Source organism: Vipera ursinii, assembly GCF_947247035.1.
Source record: "Vipera ursinii genome assembly, chromosome: 11".
Classification (NCBI taxonomy): domain Eukaryota; kingdom Metazoa; phylum Chordata; class Lepidosauria; order Squamata; family Viperidae; genus Vipera; species Vipera ursinii.
The window spans coordinates 20,902,947-20,917,837 of record NC_139524.1 but is presented as its reverse complement, the minus strand read 5'-3'; the positions used below and the strand labels follow the sequence as shown (position 1 = coordinate 20,917,837).

The 14,891-nt window shown below is 50.0% G+C and overlaps 1 protein-coding gene across 1 annotated transcript in view; it reads left to right on the top strand.

Annotated features, from left to right (window-relative positions):
• Nucleotides 1-14,209, top strand: part of UNC13C (unc-13 homolog C) — a gene marked incomplete at its 5' end in the record, with an annotated part of 50,662 nt that extends 36,453 nt beyond the window's left edge. The window contains 12 exons of the mRNA XM_083371759.1: nucleotides 1,165-1,242; nucleotides 2,891-2,968; nucleotides 3,749-3,778; nucleotides 5,507-5,595; nucleotides 6,327-6,470; nucleotides 6,911-7,034; nucleotides 7,367-7,423; nucleotides 7,847-7,927; nucleotides 9,203-9,350; nucleotides 11,971-12,063; nucleotides 12,523-12,682; nucleotides 12,765-14,209. Coding sequence (XP_083227885.1) covers nucleotides 1,165-1,242; nucleotides 2,891-2,968; nucleotides 3,749-3,778; nucleotides 5,507-5,595; nucleotides 6,327-6,470; nucleotides 6,911-7,034; nucleotides 7,367-7,423; nucleotides 7,847-7,927; nucleotides 9,203-9,350; nucleotides 11,971-12,063; nucleotides 12,523-12,682; nucleotides 12,765-13,053 — 1,371 coding nt within the window. The 3' untranslated portion in view covers nucleotides 13,054-14,209. The remainder of the gene's footprint in view (nucleotides 1-1,164; nucleotides 1,243-2,890; nucleotides 2,969-3,748; nucleotides 3,779-5,506; nucleotides 5,596-6,326; nucleotides 6,471-6,910; nucleotides 7,035-7,366; nucleotides 7,424-7,846; nucleotides 7,928-9,202; nucleotides 9,351-11,970; nucleotides 12,064-12,522; nucleotides 12,683-12,764) is intronic.
• Nucleotides 14,210-14,891: the final 682 nt, after the last annotated feature.

Below are 14,891 nucleotides of genomic sequence, written 5' to 3'. Positions count from 1 at the left end.
CAGATCAGGAATCCAGAGTCCTCCTGAAACCAACTTTCCTGCTCTGCACCCCACTCCTCTGCCCAATTCACGTGAGGAGGTGGCCTCTGAACTGGGAGGCATTTTAGGGTTCTTATTAAGCCGTATGCCATTTTTTATGTCTCCTTTCTTTCTGAAGCCACCAGCCCCATACTAGGTTTGTCTGGGCAGCTTAGAGAACCAAATGAAATAAAAGCAATAAGAGTTTAAATGTAACAAAGATAAATCAACATGAAATGTAACATTACCGCTCAGAAGAAAAAACAAATGCAAACATACGAATTTTAAAAGGAGAGGTCAAGATGAGAAGAATGAACAGAAGCATCTTCACCTGACGACCAGAGAGATGCCAGGCCAGCTTTTCAGAGAAGCTGCCATGAGTGGCCTGTTTCCATTTATTGGATTGAAGCCCTCCCTTGTCTTTCTAGGACAGGGCTGTTGTGGTGCACCTTTTTTCCACCAGCTCTCCCCCACCCCTATTCAGTTTTAGTAAATGACTTCCCTGGGCGTCAGCAGTTTTAGCCAGAAGAGATATACTTTTGGAGATCTTATCTTTATAAATAATTTTTCAGCAACTGCTCTTTAGGATACATTAAGACAGGGGTGTCAAACTCAATTTCATTGAGGGCCGCATCAGCATTGAGGTTGCCCTCAGGGGGCCAGGTGGGTATGGCCAGGGTGGGCGTGGCCTACTGGGTGGGTGTGGCTAGAGTGCATATGGCCTACTGGGTGGGCGTGGCCAGCTCTACCTCGTTCGCATCAAGGGTGCCTATGGGGGCCTGGGCAGGAGTGGGACAGATCTGAGGGTCTCTGGCAGAAGGAGGGTCTCTGGGCCAGGGCCATGGCAGTGGGGGCTGTTCCCTCACTCTTTCCAGGATGGCTTCGCGGGACGCATGAAACCACTTTGCGGGCCGGATCCAGCCCCTGGGCCTTGTGTTTGACATGTCTGCATTAAGATAACTGCCATCTCTATAGGAAAGCCTGTCTCAAAGCTCCTGGCATGAAAGAAGGCTGCAAGGATCTCAGTGCTCGTCTGAGGGCGAAGACAAGGCTTAGCTTTGTTCCCTCTGACTTCCAGAATGGGCCAGATGGTGTCGTCTTTTAGAATAGTAGCTATTCCACAGTAACTTGTTTCTTTTGTTCTAGATAATCCACAAAGTGCTTACTCAATATGCTGCAATTATAACAAAGGATTTCAGTTCTTACTGCGATAAGGAAAATGTGGTGAGCAAAGTTTAATTGCTGTTTTTTCAAATTTAATACTGTGTTTTGTAACTGTTGTATGATCAATAGGGAATCGAAGAGCACAAGGGGAAAGGAGAGGAGGTAAATTCTTCTGCTCTCCTTTGTTGCATAATGATCCTATCAGTTTGTGCTCTGAAATCACTTCCTTGGTATTTTGAGATCTCTTTTGTTTTACTGATCAGTTAGCCTAAAAGGCAGTTTTGCAGGCTAAGGGAGCAACCAGGGACCCTTCACAACACCCAGCCTAAGCCAGACCCAGCCTTGCTATGGCAATGATTATCAGAGCCTGCCATGCCATGGCAATGCCATTTCCTTCCTTTCCAGAGCCTTTGGCAATTGGCTAACCAAAGATATTGTCCAGGCACCATGCATCTTGAGGTTGCTGATCAGCTGATGAGGAGTCTACAACTCCTTGGCATGGGAGTCCTTTCTCCCCCAAATAAAAGCTAGCCAATCTGTTGAAGACACCTCCTCCCAAAGCTTAGTGGAAACATGACCAAACAATTTGAGTCTGGAGAAGCCAACTGAGATTAATCTGAGGCCAATTGTAGGAGGGGTTGGGGGGTGGGCGTTGCCAGAAAAATAAGGTCTAGTTGATGTGAAGGAGGCCCAAGAACCCAGGATTTTCAAAGGACTGACATGTCAGTCCAAGAATTAGTGATTGGCATGTTTCACAAAGTCTTGATTCCTGATTCTTCCTTTCTAAAAGGTAGGAGGATTGTCTTGGCCTGATGTTTCATGGCAGTCACCTAATTTTAGGACTGGGTACTTGACCAAGACCTGCAAATTCTCGCTCTCTCTCCAACATATCAATTTGTCACTTGGTACATCAGCAGACACAGCTGTCTGGTGGGTGGAGAGCCAGATGATCTTCCCCATCGGTCAGTCTTCTGATTCTTAGGAATCCATGACATTCCAAACTGTGGTGGGTCCAGAGAAAGGATGGGGTGTTTTTCAGTACACAAAGTTGTTTTCCTACAGTGGACAGAAGGCATCAAGGTAGTTGCCATGAACAGAATATTCCCTAGAAAAGTAGCGAACATCCCTTCTTCCCAGGTGCAATACTGGTTTTGCCATGGTGATGGAGAACTTTCCTTTGGTCATCTTCCACCCTGCCTTTCCTCTTGAATTTCCTTTGGGAGGACCTTCTGCTCTTCAATCCCACCCCTAGAAGGAAGGGAAAAGGGCAAGGGGAACTGGCTTTCAGGATACCTGCCATCCAGTGTAGAAAAATAGCCATAATGATATGTTTAGAGCTCTGCTTAGCTCACAGTCCAAGAGGCAGGCTCAGTGGCATGGAAGAAGAGAACCAGAATTGTGTGCCTGGTGGTGGAAATTGCCAGTGAGAGAGAAATGGCACTGAAGCCAAGCTGATCACTTGGATGGGAAAGGGAAGGCTTTGCTGTTGGGAATAGGTTGGTCGAATAATGTGAGAAGAACAGGGGAGCCCTTTGCTCAGCATGCCTGCCACCATGCACCTCTTCTTTCCAGTGCCTCATTCAGTCAGGTGGTGGTCTTTGAGGACTACTCAACCAGCCTTTTTGCTCCTTTCACCACACTTTGTGCTCTCTTGCCCAGTCAGTTCTCTCCCAGCAGCTAAGACAACTTTCGTCCTTGTGGTCTCCAGCCCTGTATCTTGATGAACAACATTCAGCAACTGCGAGTACAGCTCGAGAAGATGTTTGAAGCCATGGGTGGGAAAGAGGTGAGTGTCAGCTGCCACCTTCAACTGAACACTAAACTCTTCCCAAGCATTGGGCGACTAAGAAGAGAAAGGAGGGCAGCATCTGCCATAGAAAGGGCCTTGGGAGTGGCCAATGACTGGCAGATGTTGAGTAGGCCTGGCCCTAGGTCTTCTTGGCTTCCACAGCCATGGATCTGTAGCCATGGGGTAGAGCAACTGCATTTGCTGTGATGAAGCCAGGGGCTTCTCTTCGTCCAATAGGATGGGAGCCCATCAGCTTATTTGATTCAACAATAGGAGGCCACAGGCAGCTCCTTTCCATTTATTTCTTCTAGAAAGATGTCAGATCTGGCTTTTTTGAAATGGGGACTAGGTAGATTGAGTGCCTCCCCACATTGGAGGAGTGAGGGCAAAATGGCACCATTTTTGCCTTTTCAAATCCCCCAAATGCAGAGAAGAACAGATCTAGAATCATTGGCCCCTTCCTACTGCAACGATGCCACAAGAGCTTCCTGCCATCCCAGGCCAAAAGCTGAGAGAAAGAGACAATGCCAATCTAGCCTTGCACCCCATTTCCTGATTCTTCTTCTGCTATGCCATGTCATGGGCAAGCAGGGGAGAGCCACCCAGTAAGCAAGTTCAGCCACCTGTCCAGGTTAGCCTCCTCTGGGCACCTTGCATGGAATTGATTTGTTCCCAGTCCTGCCAGTCATAGCTTGGGGCGGGAGAGTGGGGTGCCCATGTTTGTCTGTAATGTGTCATCCTGTCTTTGTCTACTGCCTTTAATTTGCCATCGAGAAGAAGCAAGAAGGCAAACACTTTTCCTACGAGGTTTGTGATGTCATGTGTCCTGTTTCCAGCCATTTGTTTGGGGTGCAGAAGTCTTGCGTGGGTGAGGTCCGTGGGTCTGTGTGTGAAAGGGGTGCCTGCAGAGATGTGCAGTCATCACAAAGATCCTTCTGGCTGCCCAGTCTGTGTGCTTATTTTTCTGTGGGCAAAAAATGGGTCACTGGGTGCAGAGGGTGAGGCGGCTGGCTTTCAAAATGATCTGGTAGATTTGAAGCTCTCAGACTTCAATTGATTGACTCCTTCTAGAACTGACCGGGCAGGAGGAAAAAGCCGACTTCAGATGGTGCAGATTAAGGCCCACGATGAGGGTGGGGGAAACGGCAGCAGATGTATATGTGCACAGGCTCCCTTGCTCTCCCTTCCACACAAACGCACACGGAGTGGCCCCCAGCGTGGTTTGCAACATTTCCGGGAGGGGGCTACATTTGACCTCCCCTCTACTGTGTCCAGGCGAGAGATGATCAGTTCCCCAAACTCCCCCAGCCTCACTAAAGGACTGTAGAACACAGCAACCCCCTTCTCTCTCCACTCAGCCTTAAGAGACGGAGGAGGGGCCCTCAGCCCCTCAGCAGGAGCTCCCCGGGAGAGCCTGGGGCACAGAGCCCGGGGCAAGAAGCCGGTCTCCTGCACCCACGGATGGGAGGGTGGAGTTGCCTGAGAGCTGGCTGGGCCACATCCATTCTGGAGTTTAGTGGGGCTGCAAGGAACTTGTTTGCCCATCTGGGCTGACAAAGGATTAAAAGGCCTCCACCATTTCAGTATGATGGATTCAGTTCCTCGTGCACCCCCCTCACCACACGTAGCTCTAGGCAGTATCCTCCAGTGCTCCTTGGCACACAAACAGGGACACACCTGAAGGGAACACCAGCATCCAGGACAAAACTGGGAATTCTCCAGGAAGCTGTTGGCATCCCCGTCCCCCAACTGTTGTTTATCAGTGAATTTGGTGAGGCAGAGGGTGAGGTTCCATCTTCCCACACCCCACACAATCTTCGTGGCAGCTTCAGGAGGTTTGCATGGTGTCCCCTCCCCTTCCTGAGGACACTCTGTGCTTGCCGAGAAGTGCTACCTCCGGTGTGCCTTGTGCCGGAGAGATGGGTAGGAGGCAGGTGGCAACGAGCATGCCTGAGGCATACCAGGTACTGCCAAGCTCTGTTGGGGACAAAGCCGGCACAGTCACACCCTTCCTGGGCTGTCACCAGCAGCTTCTTCTTTGCAGTCCTTCCTTGAGAACTAGCATGGCCTCCAAGGGCTCCTTGCACATGTTTTGTTGCCGGGTGCTTGGCTTCTGTCCACCATTAATGCAAAACAGCGTGGAAACTCCCTCTTGAGATCCAACTACCTCCAAACCGGGGGGAGGGGGGGAGATGTGGCTCTGTGGAGCCCTTGGGTGTGAGATCCCTGACTCAACTAAGAGGCAACTCTTCCGGATCTTGGATCTGCCCTCCCGATGGGTTCACTTCACCTTCCAAGTGGCCCCTCAGAAGGGAGAAGAGGGGAAGGCAGCCCCTGTTCGTATCTTGAGAAGCTGCTACCTGTTGCATCGGGATATTCCTCTTTCAGCCCAAGATGTGCTAGATTCCACGTTCGTTTTCCATTAATGCCATCTAGTGGATGGGTATTTTATCTCTTTCCCTACTGATTATGCTGGAGAATAGACCAAAGTGGGGGGAGAAAGAGTGGCTAATCCTGCCCCTGTCTTCTTTTCAGCTGGACCCCAAGGCCAGTGAGATCTTGAAAGAGCTGCAGACCAAGCTCAGCAGCGTCCTAGATGAGCTCAGTCTGATTTACAGTGCCAGGTAAGGACATGCTCCTCTCCATGGGCCCCTCCTCCTCCTCTAGATCCACAGCCACATCACCTGTTCCTTGAGCCCAGGAAAGTCCTGCAGAAAGGAGAAAGGGCAGCCCAGGCCCTCGGTTGGAGAACCCGTATGCCTCCAGGTGGTTAGAACAAAAGGCTTTTCTAAGACAAATGGAGCTTGGAGTCTGCTTGACAATAGCTCCTGTTTGGTGATGGCTGTACGATTAGCTTCAGTCTGGATAAATTTTAGATGATTTATAAGCAGCTTTCTGTGGTTCTGGCTTTGTTATGCGTTTATGTGCTACTCTCTCCAGTTTTAGTAACTTGACTGATAAGGGATTTTCCTAACAGTCAGATTACTAATATATTCCATCAACAATAATAGGTCTCCAGATACACAACTGTGTTTTTGGCATCCATGGGAAGAGAAGGGGGGATGAAACAGGGACCTGGAGGTGTCAGTAGCAGTAGTAGGAAGGGGTGGAAAAGAAGGTGTTTCTGTTTCCGTAAAGGGCTTTCAGTCCAAGTGGCCCTGGGAAGCCCAGAGCCAAGGCAGCTTCCCTCCTCCCCCATCTCTGGCTGACCCCGATGAGATCATATGGCTCACTTGGTGAAGCCAGAGCTGTGGAAGGGGAGGAGGGCAGCAGCAGGGACCCCAGCATGACAGAGATGGTGGTCGGCAGCAGCAGGGGGCATCTGGATCCCCTCCCGTCCCCTCTCCTCTCCTAGTTTCCAGCTTCTCATTGAGGAGTGTGTGACCCAAATGAGCCTGGAGTTAAATCGGATGCGAGGAGGAGACGTAGCATCCGGCAGCCACAGCACCGTGCAGGCTGAGATTGTGCTGCGACCCTTGATGGATTTCCTCGACAAAACGTAAGCACAGTGAACTGGCATGTTTGACAGATGGTGAATGGGGGGGAAGGGTGGGCACCAATGCTAAGCAGGAAGCCTCTGCCCAGCACCCTCCTCATGCTCATGCCTTCTGGATGAGACCTCCCTCCCCCCAACCCTCTGGTTTGGTTTCAGGGACAGCTCCTCCTGGCTGCTCCTGCTCCCCTGCCCTGCTCCTGGGGCAGAGGGAGACCCAGGCTCTCTTGCTGGGAACAGTGGCCCTCCCTCCTAGGGCAGAGGGTTGGACCCGAGTCTCCGTCCTGCACAGTCCTTGGGGAGGGGGCTGGGGAAGCACCTGGGCTTTCCCCAAGAAGGCATCGAGGGTGCTGCATCCGGGGCTCACCTGCTGGCAGATGCCGCTGGCTGATGTGGGTAAAATAGGCATTGCGTCAGAAGACCAGAAATGGTTTGTTTCTTTGTAGCTTAAGTACCTCAGCAAAAATCTGTGAGAAGACTGTTCTGAAGCGGCTTTTGAAAGAGCTCTGGAAGTTGGTCTTGAGCAAAATAGAAAGGCAGATTGTGCTCCCACCCCTGGCAGACCAAACTGTGAGTCTCCAAGCCACCCCAACCCATGGGCAGCTCCTCCTGCATTCAGCTGTAAAAAATTGGCTTATCCACCCTGACAAGGGAGGTGTTCAGGTATTTAGCCCCTCACTCATTTGAAGGGCAAGTGTTCCAAAGATGAATCTCCTTTTGCAAGAAGGAATAGCTGACACCCTTCTGGAGCACTCAGCTGGCGGCCTTGAGGTGCCTTCTTTGTGTTTCAGCAGGCATCCTTTCCTCGGACACAGAGCCTGAGGGTCCTGAGAGCCCCATGCCTGGAGGTGAGGATGGCTTGGGAATTGTGCCTCACCTTCCCCTCTTTGGCTTCTCCTCAGGGTCCTCCAATGATTCTCAGTGCAGCCAAAGATTTCAGCCAGCTGTCGAAGCTGAAGGTAGGCCGGCCTGGGCGGAAGAGAGGGGAGAAGACACCTGTGCTTGCCATTGCCTTTCAGAGAGGGGCAAGAGCCAGTCTGGCCAGAGGCCTCTGGGAACCTCAAGACGCAGCGGGAGACAATGGCATTCTTTGGCCCTGTTCTCCAATAACTGTAATTCAGGCATAGCACTTAAACCTGGAGACTGATGGCCCTTGCGCAACTTCTCCTCCATCTTAGCCTGGGGAGGTTTCTCTTAGAGACTCCAGACTCTGCAGTGAGGATGATGTTTTCTCCAGAGAAGCCTTTGCTGAAAGAGGGAAGTGGCCACCTTGTTGGAGCATTCCCATGGCAAGAAGGCTTGTTGCAGGCATGAGGTGGAGGGTATGGTCGGTGCAGGAAGATGTCTCACCTGCAGTTCCTCAATTGCTGTTGTTTTTCCAGGACCACGTCATCCGAGAAGAAGCAAAAAGTCTGACCCTGAGGCAGTGTGCAATAATGGAAGCAGTTCTGGCCACCATTAAGGTAGAGTGGCAGCAGGGTATGCCCAGTGAGTTGGGGTAAGGGACAGGAACAGCAGTGAGGAGGGGAGGAAACGAGTCTGTCTCTCCATCTGTCGTAGCCTCCAGTCTCTGACACTCTCAAGCACCAGCCCAGCAGGCTGCCCTCCCTTGGACCTGGAAAATGGGTTGACTTGGATTTGAAAAGGCAAAAATAGTTAACCATTTAAAAATTCCATACATTAATTAGATTTCTTGTTTAGTAGCAAGAGAAGACTAAACTTGGCCAATTTAAATATACATCAGCCCCAGCTGGAGGCAAGAGTATCAGGACAACTGAGAAGCCTGGCAGGATAAATAATTTTCTTTCCTCATACTGTGATTAAGAGGGAAAGAGATGAGGTCTTCATTGGGGGAGAATCTCTTTCATGTTACCCAGTTTTTCCCAAGACTCATTTTAAAAGCTGTTCTAACTCTTCATTTTGCATTATGAAATTCATTAAGTGGAAGAACATAGAATTGCCACAGAAGTTTGAAGATGTAGTAGGGATAGCAGTGAGATGGATAGGGAAAAATTCAGTGCGTGTTCTTTTCTTTAGCAGAGAAACACAACAAACTGATAGCAAATTTCAGAGGGCTACAAGCCAGCTTGCATAACCACTCTGGTTTGCATGACAGCTTTTCCTGGTCATGGCCTTCTGCATTTATGCTTTTCATTGCGCACTTGAGGGTGCCGTCAAATGTGTTCTGTGGCCTTGATGGGTCCATTTTTGACAGGGCTCAGTCAAGCACAGATGGACCCTGTTTGCAGGCGCTGTGCCCTAGATCGGGGGGGGGGGGGGAAATTGGGCTAGTATGTGGAGTAAAATGCTAAATCCAGCCACTTCTAGGGTTGCAGGAAGTTGTGTTTAATGCTAAACAGCCGGGGTTTGCTTGTGGCTGAACCATAATTCCCTGGTCAGCTGTTTCGTACAAAGAGGATAAGAGTTTTAATGGAGAGTTGAGCCTCCCTCAGATAGAATCTTACAAAAATGGGCTTTTCCATCTTTTTCACATCTCTCAGTTTGACCAGAGCATCTGTGAAGGTGTTTTTCCCAGACAGTACCTGGCTGAGTCAGACATATCATGTCAGCCAGGTGCTTCTGGCTGTGGGCATCTGTCATCTTCCAAAGTAACCTTCCTATGTGGGCAACTGGCTTCCTAAGCCTAGTGCTTATGCCTCTGGCACCTGAGCTGCTCAAATCATCTTGGAGGGCCAGAGAGCAGGTGGATGAATTCTCATCTCTTTGCCTTTTTTTAGCAATATTTTCATGCTGGAGGCAACGGGCTGAAAAAGAGCTTCCTGGAGAAAAGTCCAAACTTGCAGTCTCTCAAGTATGCCCTGAATTTGTACACACAGACCACAGATGTTCTGGTCAAGAAATTCATCAACAGCCAGATTTCTCAAAGTGAGTGAGTTGGTGACTGCATAAGCAGTCTGATCTGTCTCTCCCAGTCCAACAGGAGGGATCAGGGATGCTGTGGTAAAGTTTTCTATTGCTCTATGGCCAAACTGCTTATGCTTTCCCTAGTTGGTTAAACAGATTACTGCAATGTTAGCAGGTTAGATGCAAAGCTCTCACTGTTGTGGGGGCTTGGTTGTGGTTCTATTTGTGAATGCATTTTCCCCAGGACCCATTTGCCCCCACTAGAGCCGCAATGGGAGTCCCTGTTTTCCACTCACATTAAGTTGTTATTCCGATGTGGGAGAATACCGGTAGTCCTTCATTACAACCACAAAATGGTGCCCAAAATTTCCATTGCTATACAAGCCGAGTTGTGCCCCATTTTATGACCTCTTTTGTTACAGTTGTTAAGTAAATCACTGCAGTTGTTAATTGACTCATGCAATTGTTAAGTGAACCTGTCTTTCCCCATTGACTTTGCTTGTCGGAAGCCAGTTGGGAAAGTTACAAAAGGGGATCACACAACCCTGGGACAGTGCAACTGTCATAAATACATGCCAGTTGTCAAGTGCTGAAATTTTGATCATGTGACCATGGGAGTACTGCAATGGTTGTAAGTGTGAAAAATAGTCATAAGGCACTTTTTTCAGTGCCATTGTAACTTTGAACGGTCATTAAATGAATGGTTGCAAGTCAAGGACTACCTGTAATTAAGACAGGTCCTTTAAGGCACTCTGCCCTCTTGCCTGCCAGGTTGCAGAGGTGTCCAGTTAATCTGCCTTCCTAGAGAGAAGGGCTGCCCAGGGTAGGTGGACTTCTAAAGATCCCTCTGTCCCAGCGACCCCTGGAGCCCTGCTGCCCTTGAGTTCTTCCTCTGAAGCAGGCTTGGGGAAGGGAGGCCTGACGCTGCCCAAAGGACAAGCCCTTCAGTTCTGAGGCCCAGCTCCCTGTGGCATTTCAGTGGGGCCACCACAGTTCCACAGTTGTGAAACTGTGCCAGGAAGTCCGTCGGCTTTGCTGAAATGGATGCCACCACTGCAGCCTGGAGGGTGAGTTAAATCAGCACCTCAGTCTTGAACAGGAAATACGGTGCTTGTGGCAGAGGCCTCTCTCCTCAGCCTGCCCTGCAATTCACATCCAATTCTGAACCCTACTCTGGCTGGGAAAGAGTGGCTGCCTTAACTAATTTTGTCAAAAGGCTGTGCCTCTAAGTTATCAGTAGCAACCAACGTGTTGAGCAGGCGTGGAGGGCTGCTTTGGGCCTTGATTGGCCTGAAAAACCGGTCTCCCTGAATGGAGTTTTCTTTCCCATCTGGTGTGGTTGGATTGTAGGGACCACTCCACTATCTTCCTTTTAAAATATGCTTATGCCAAGGAGCCAAACTATCCCCGCTGGGAAGCTGGGAAGGCCAGGCCTGGGCTCAGCCACACACTGAGCTGTTGCCTTCACCATAGGCCTCTTCCAGCCAGACCACTTGCTCCCTCAGTTTGACCTTTCTGAACTGCTGGTGTGGCTTCCTGCAGAGTATCATTGGGCACAGCCTGGTAGTTGCAGGGAGTGGATGGGTGCTGCTTAGGCTCCTGTTGATGGAGGGAAAGATGGTGGAAACAGCAGCAGCTGCCTTTGCAGAGGGACACTCATCGGAGCTTGCTTCCAAGCTGCATTTCTCCTGAGGGCACTTTTTATCTGCATGCACCACTTTTCTGCTACAGGGACACAAGAACATTGATGAAGAACATCTTCCACGTTACTCGTCTCTTCCTAAGGCCTTTCCATCCCAGTGCATTTGTCTCTGCTCCGAGCTCTTACTTTTTCAGGAGCCTCTGTGGAACTTACTTCCCACAATGACAACATTTTGGTTGTAGCATAAGCCAGTGGTGGTGAACCTATGGCACGGTGCCAGAGGCGGCACTCAGAGCCCTCTCTGTGGGCACCCGCGCCATGCCCCGGAGGTGGTAACTGTCCTTCTTCAACCAGCCGCCTGCTAATTCGCTGAGATCCCACATGGCTGAATGAATCCCGGCACGGCTGGTTTCCCTCTCCCCATCCCGTCCCTCCTGGCCTTGCATGCTCTCCTTTTCCCAGGCACGACTCACTGCATCACCTCCTCCACTGTTGGCCGACCATCCATCTCGGAGGTGGCTTCTTTGAACGGCTGGCGACGGGCTGCGGAGCCCCAGTGTGTGCCTGTCGAGGGGCTGGCAGGCTGTGGCTAGTGACGGACACCGTTGGCCCCCATGCGCTCGCTGGCTTCTGTGTGCGGGAGCCGATGGTGTCAGGCAGTAGCTGCCCGAGCCCTTGCCTTGCCCCATGGCAATGGCACCCCCACCCTGCCTCGCCCCACCTGTCAGAGACCTCCTGGAGCTCCCCCCATCCCCCCACCCACAGGTGTCCCTCCCCATGAGCAACATTGAGGTGATCACACCCACCTTGGCCACACCCACCCAATCTTCCATGACCACCACAGCCACACCCACCCAGTGGGCCACACCCACCTGGCACCCAGTGATAAATAAGTGGGTTTTGGGTTGCAGTTTGGGCACTCGGTCTCTAAAAGGTTTGTCACCACTAAGCCATACTTCTGGGCACTGTCTGCAGGTCACAATCTTCTTTCTGATGCAGGTCAAACAACAGACAACACGGTGGGGAAGATTAATCTCCAGGTGGATCTGGCAACGCACCCTGCAACTGGCGAGCATAAAGTCACTGTCAAAGGTGTGGTTTGCAATGCCTCCTTGTCCCAAATCCAGCCCACCTCTGTGAAGAAGTCAGCTCCTCCAGGCAGTTGGAAAGGGTCCAAGAGGGATGGGTTAGGGTTAGGGTGGGACTTCCTTTTTCCTTTGCTCAAGCTCAGTTTTGTTTTCTGATCGTGCAAAGCCAGGGGTGTGTGTGTGTGTGGCTGGGAGGCCTTTAAAAATGGCTGCTACATGACTAAGTGACCTGTGGTCATTTGCTTCCAGCACGGAAGAATCAGTGTCTCAAGACGAACTGCTTGGTCAGTCGTGTTGTCTGAATAAAGAAATTAGTTAAGGGTCAGCATCATTTCAGCCTCTGGCAGCTCATCCTCTCCGCCGCTCCTTATGTGAAGGTGAGGCGGAGAGGTTGAGCAAGTGGGTCCATAAGCCTGCCATGTGACGAACCATGTCCGCTTGTGGTCTCTATTGCTATGTGCAGTTGTAGCCATCGAGGACCTTATCTGGCCGACCAGCACCACCTTCCGCCCCTTCGTGGAGGTCTGCATTCTGGGGCCCAGTCTGAGCAACAAGCGGAGGAAGCACGGCACCAAGAGCAAAAGCAACACCTGGTCCCCAAAATATAACGAGACATTCCAGTTGTAAGTGGCTTTCTGTGCGGATGAACCTCCCTGAGGGGCTGGGGGTTTTCTTTCTGAATACCCCTCTCTCCCCTCTTCCTAGTCTCCTGAGCAGCGAAGAGCGGCCCAGTGCTTACGAGCTGCACCTCTCCGTGAAGGATTACTGCTTTGCAAGGGAAGACCGGCTCATTGGGGTGGCCGTGGTCCAGCTGCGGACCCTCCTGGAGAGCAGCGGCTGCAGCCCTGTGTGGCGCCCTCTGCTAAGAAGCATCTGCATTGATGAGGCTGGACTGACAATCCTGCAGATCCTTTCTCAGAGGACCAGCGACGAAGTTGCCAAGGAGTTTGTCCGGCTCAAGTTGGAAACACGGTCCACTGAAGAAACAGCCTGAAATTCCAGCAAGGAAATGCAAACTTCCAGCCCCAAGATCCTTGATCTGTCTTGTGATGTCTGACTCATGCATGTATGTGCAGGTCTGTGGGAATGTTTGACTCTGTTTCTGTGTATGCCAGAACATAAATTACTGTATTTGCAGGGTGCGCCCAAGAGCTGTTAATCTTTTCTACATGTTCAGATTCTTGAGGAAAAAGCAGAACTGTTCCAATGAAGTGCCAAAACTGCAGCAAAGAGCAAAATTATGAATGGCATCTTTTGAGATATACTGATTTTGTCTCATGACAGCCACTTCCTCGTGGTCACTTCCTGTGACCTGTTCTACAGTCCATGCAACCTCATGTTACTGCAGACCCATTTCTCTAGCATCACTTTGGACACTTTGCCTTATTTCCCTCCCATTTTATGCAAAGTCCATGTAAGTCTTGCTTTTGAAATCCTTTTTCTACCATCTACAGGTGCAGTTACTTCAAGAAAGTGTTTGTAATTTTATAGTTGCTGATTTAAAGAAATGATTTTTGCATACAAACTTTTAAAAAAGTGGAAATGTTTTATGCTGACCTTTCTTTCCCAGTTTTTCATACTTAGCACTGTGAGGAAGAGATGGCAGAGCAAGTTCTCAAGAAGTCTGGTCACACTTGTTAGCGATCTTTAATATCTTGAGATACATTTGTTCTCCAAAGCTATCAAGGTAATTCCATACTTTTATTAAGGAGTAATTCTGTCTCTGGGTTCAGTGCTTTTTGGGTCTCGATGGGTCCCGAGTGACATGATGATTCTCTGGGTAGGGCACCCAGGGTGGGACCCCTGGAATGAGGAGAACGTCTCTCAAAAGGATGCTGGTAGTCTGAGGAAGATTCCCGGTCAATGAACTTCAGTATAGTGTACTAGTTTCCCAGGGTTGTGTTCTGTGAATGGTGTTGGATTATACAGGGTTAATTAGCTGGAGCCTACTGATGAATGGTTTCCATCAAAAACCAATTTTGCTGTTAACATTTCTCACTCTGGCTGTTAAGAGATTTTATTTTAGATTCTTAGCTGAAATCTCAGTTAAGTGCTTTCTATTTTTATTTTCATAAAAGTTTCCACTTATGCAATATGCCTATGTCCTGCATGGAGGCAAACATCCATGTGATGTAAATATATTTCGTGAGAAATTGTAAAATAAAGGCAGAAGAAGCTGTTCCTCCTTGTTCCTTATTGGCCCATCAGCTTCTCCTTAGAGGCCCTGGAGCAACCCAGTGAAGCTGCTTTGGGTCTTCTTCCCTTCCCCAAGGTGAGAAGAGCCCTGGAGTCACAACCAGGTGCTAGCCACAACAGGCTCCATGCAGAAATAGCTCTCAAGCCTTGCCCAATGGAGAGGTTGGGTGGGGGAAAATTGTACCAAGTCTTGGTGGAGAGACCAACCTTTCCTTACACACAGTTGCCACACTGCCTTCCTGGTGGGGGTTCTTTTTGGCTGTTGGTTTCTCGGTCTTTTAGAAAAAGGACACGAAAGAGCCAGACACTGCTATCCCCATGGATTCCCTACCCATATGAATCCCCGGGAGAAGCAGCAACTCTTGGGAGTGCCTGGGGGTGGGTGGAGGGGGCTGGGGAGGTAAGCTGTGCCTTTGGCAAAGATTTTGTCTTCCAGAGAATGTTCCTGGTTGGGGTATGGGGCACATTATAGACATGTGCTGGACAGGGAAAGAGAGCTGGACATCAATCAAGGGAGGGGTTCTTTCTCTCTCCAGGATGCCAAAAATTCAGCCAGGCCCTTGGTGATGAATGGCCATATTTCATATATATCTTTGGGGAATTTCTGGAGAACCTGAAGACCCTGATGGTTGAAGG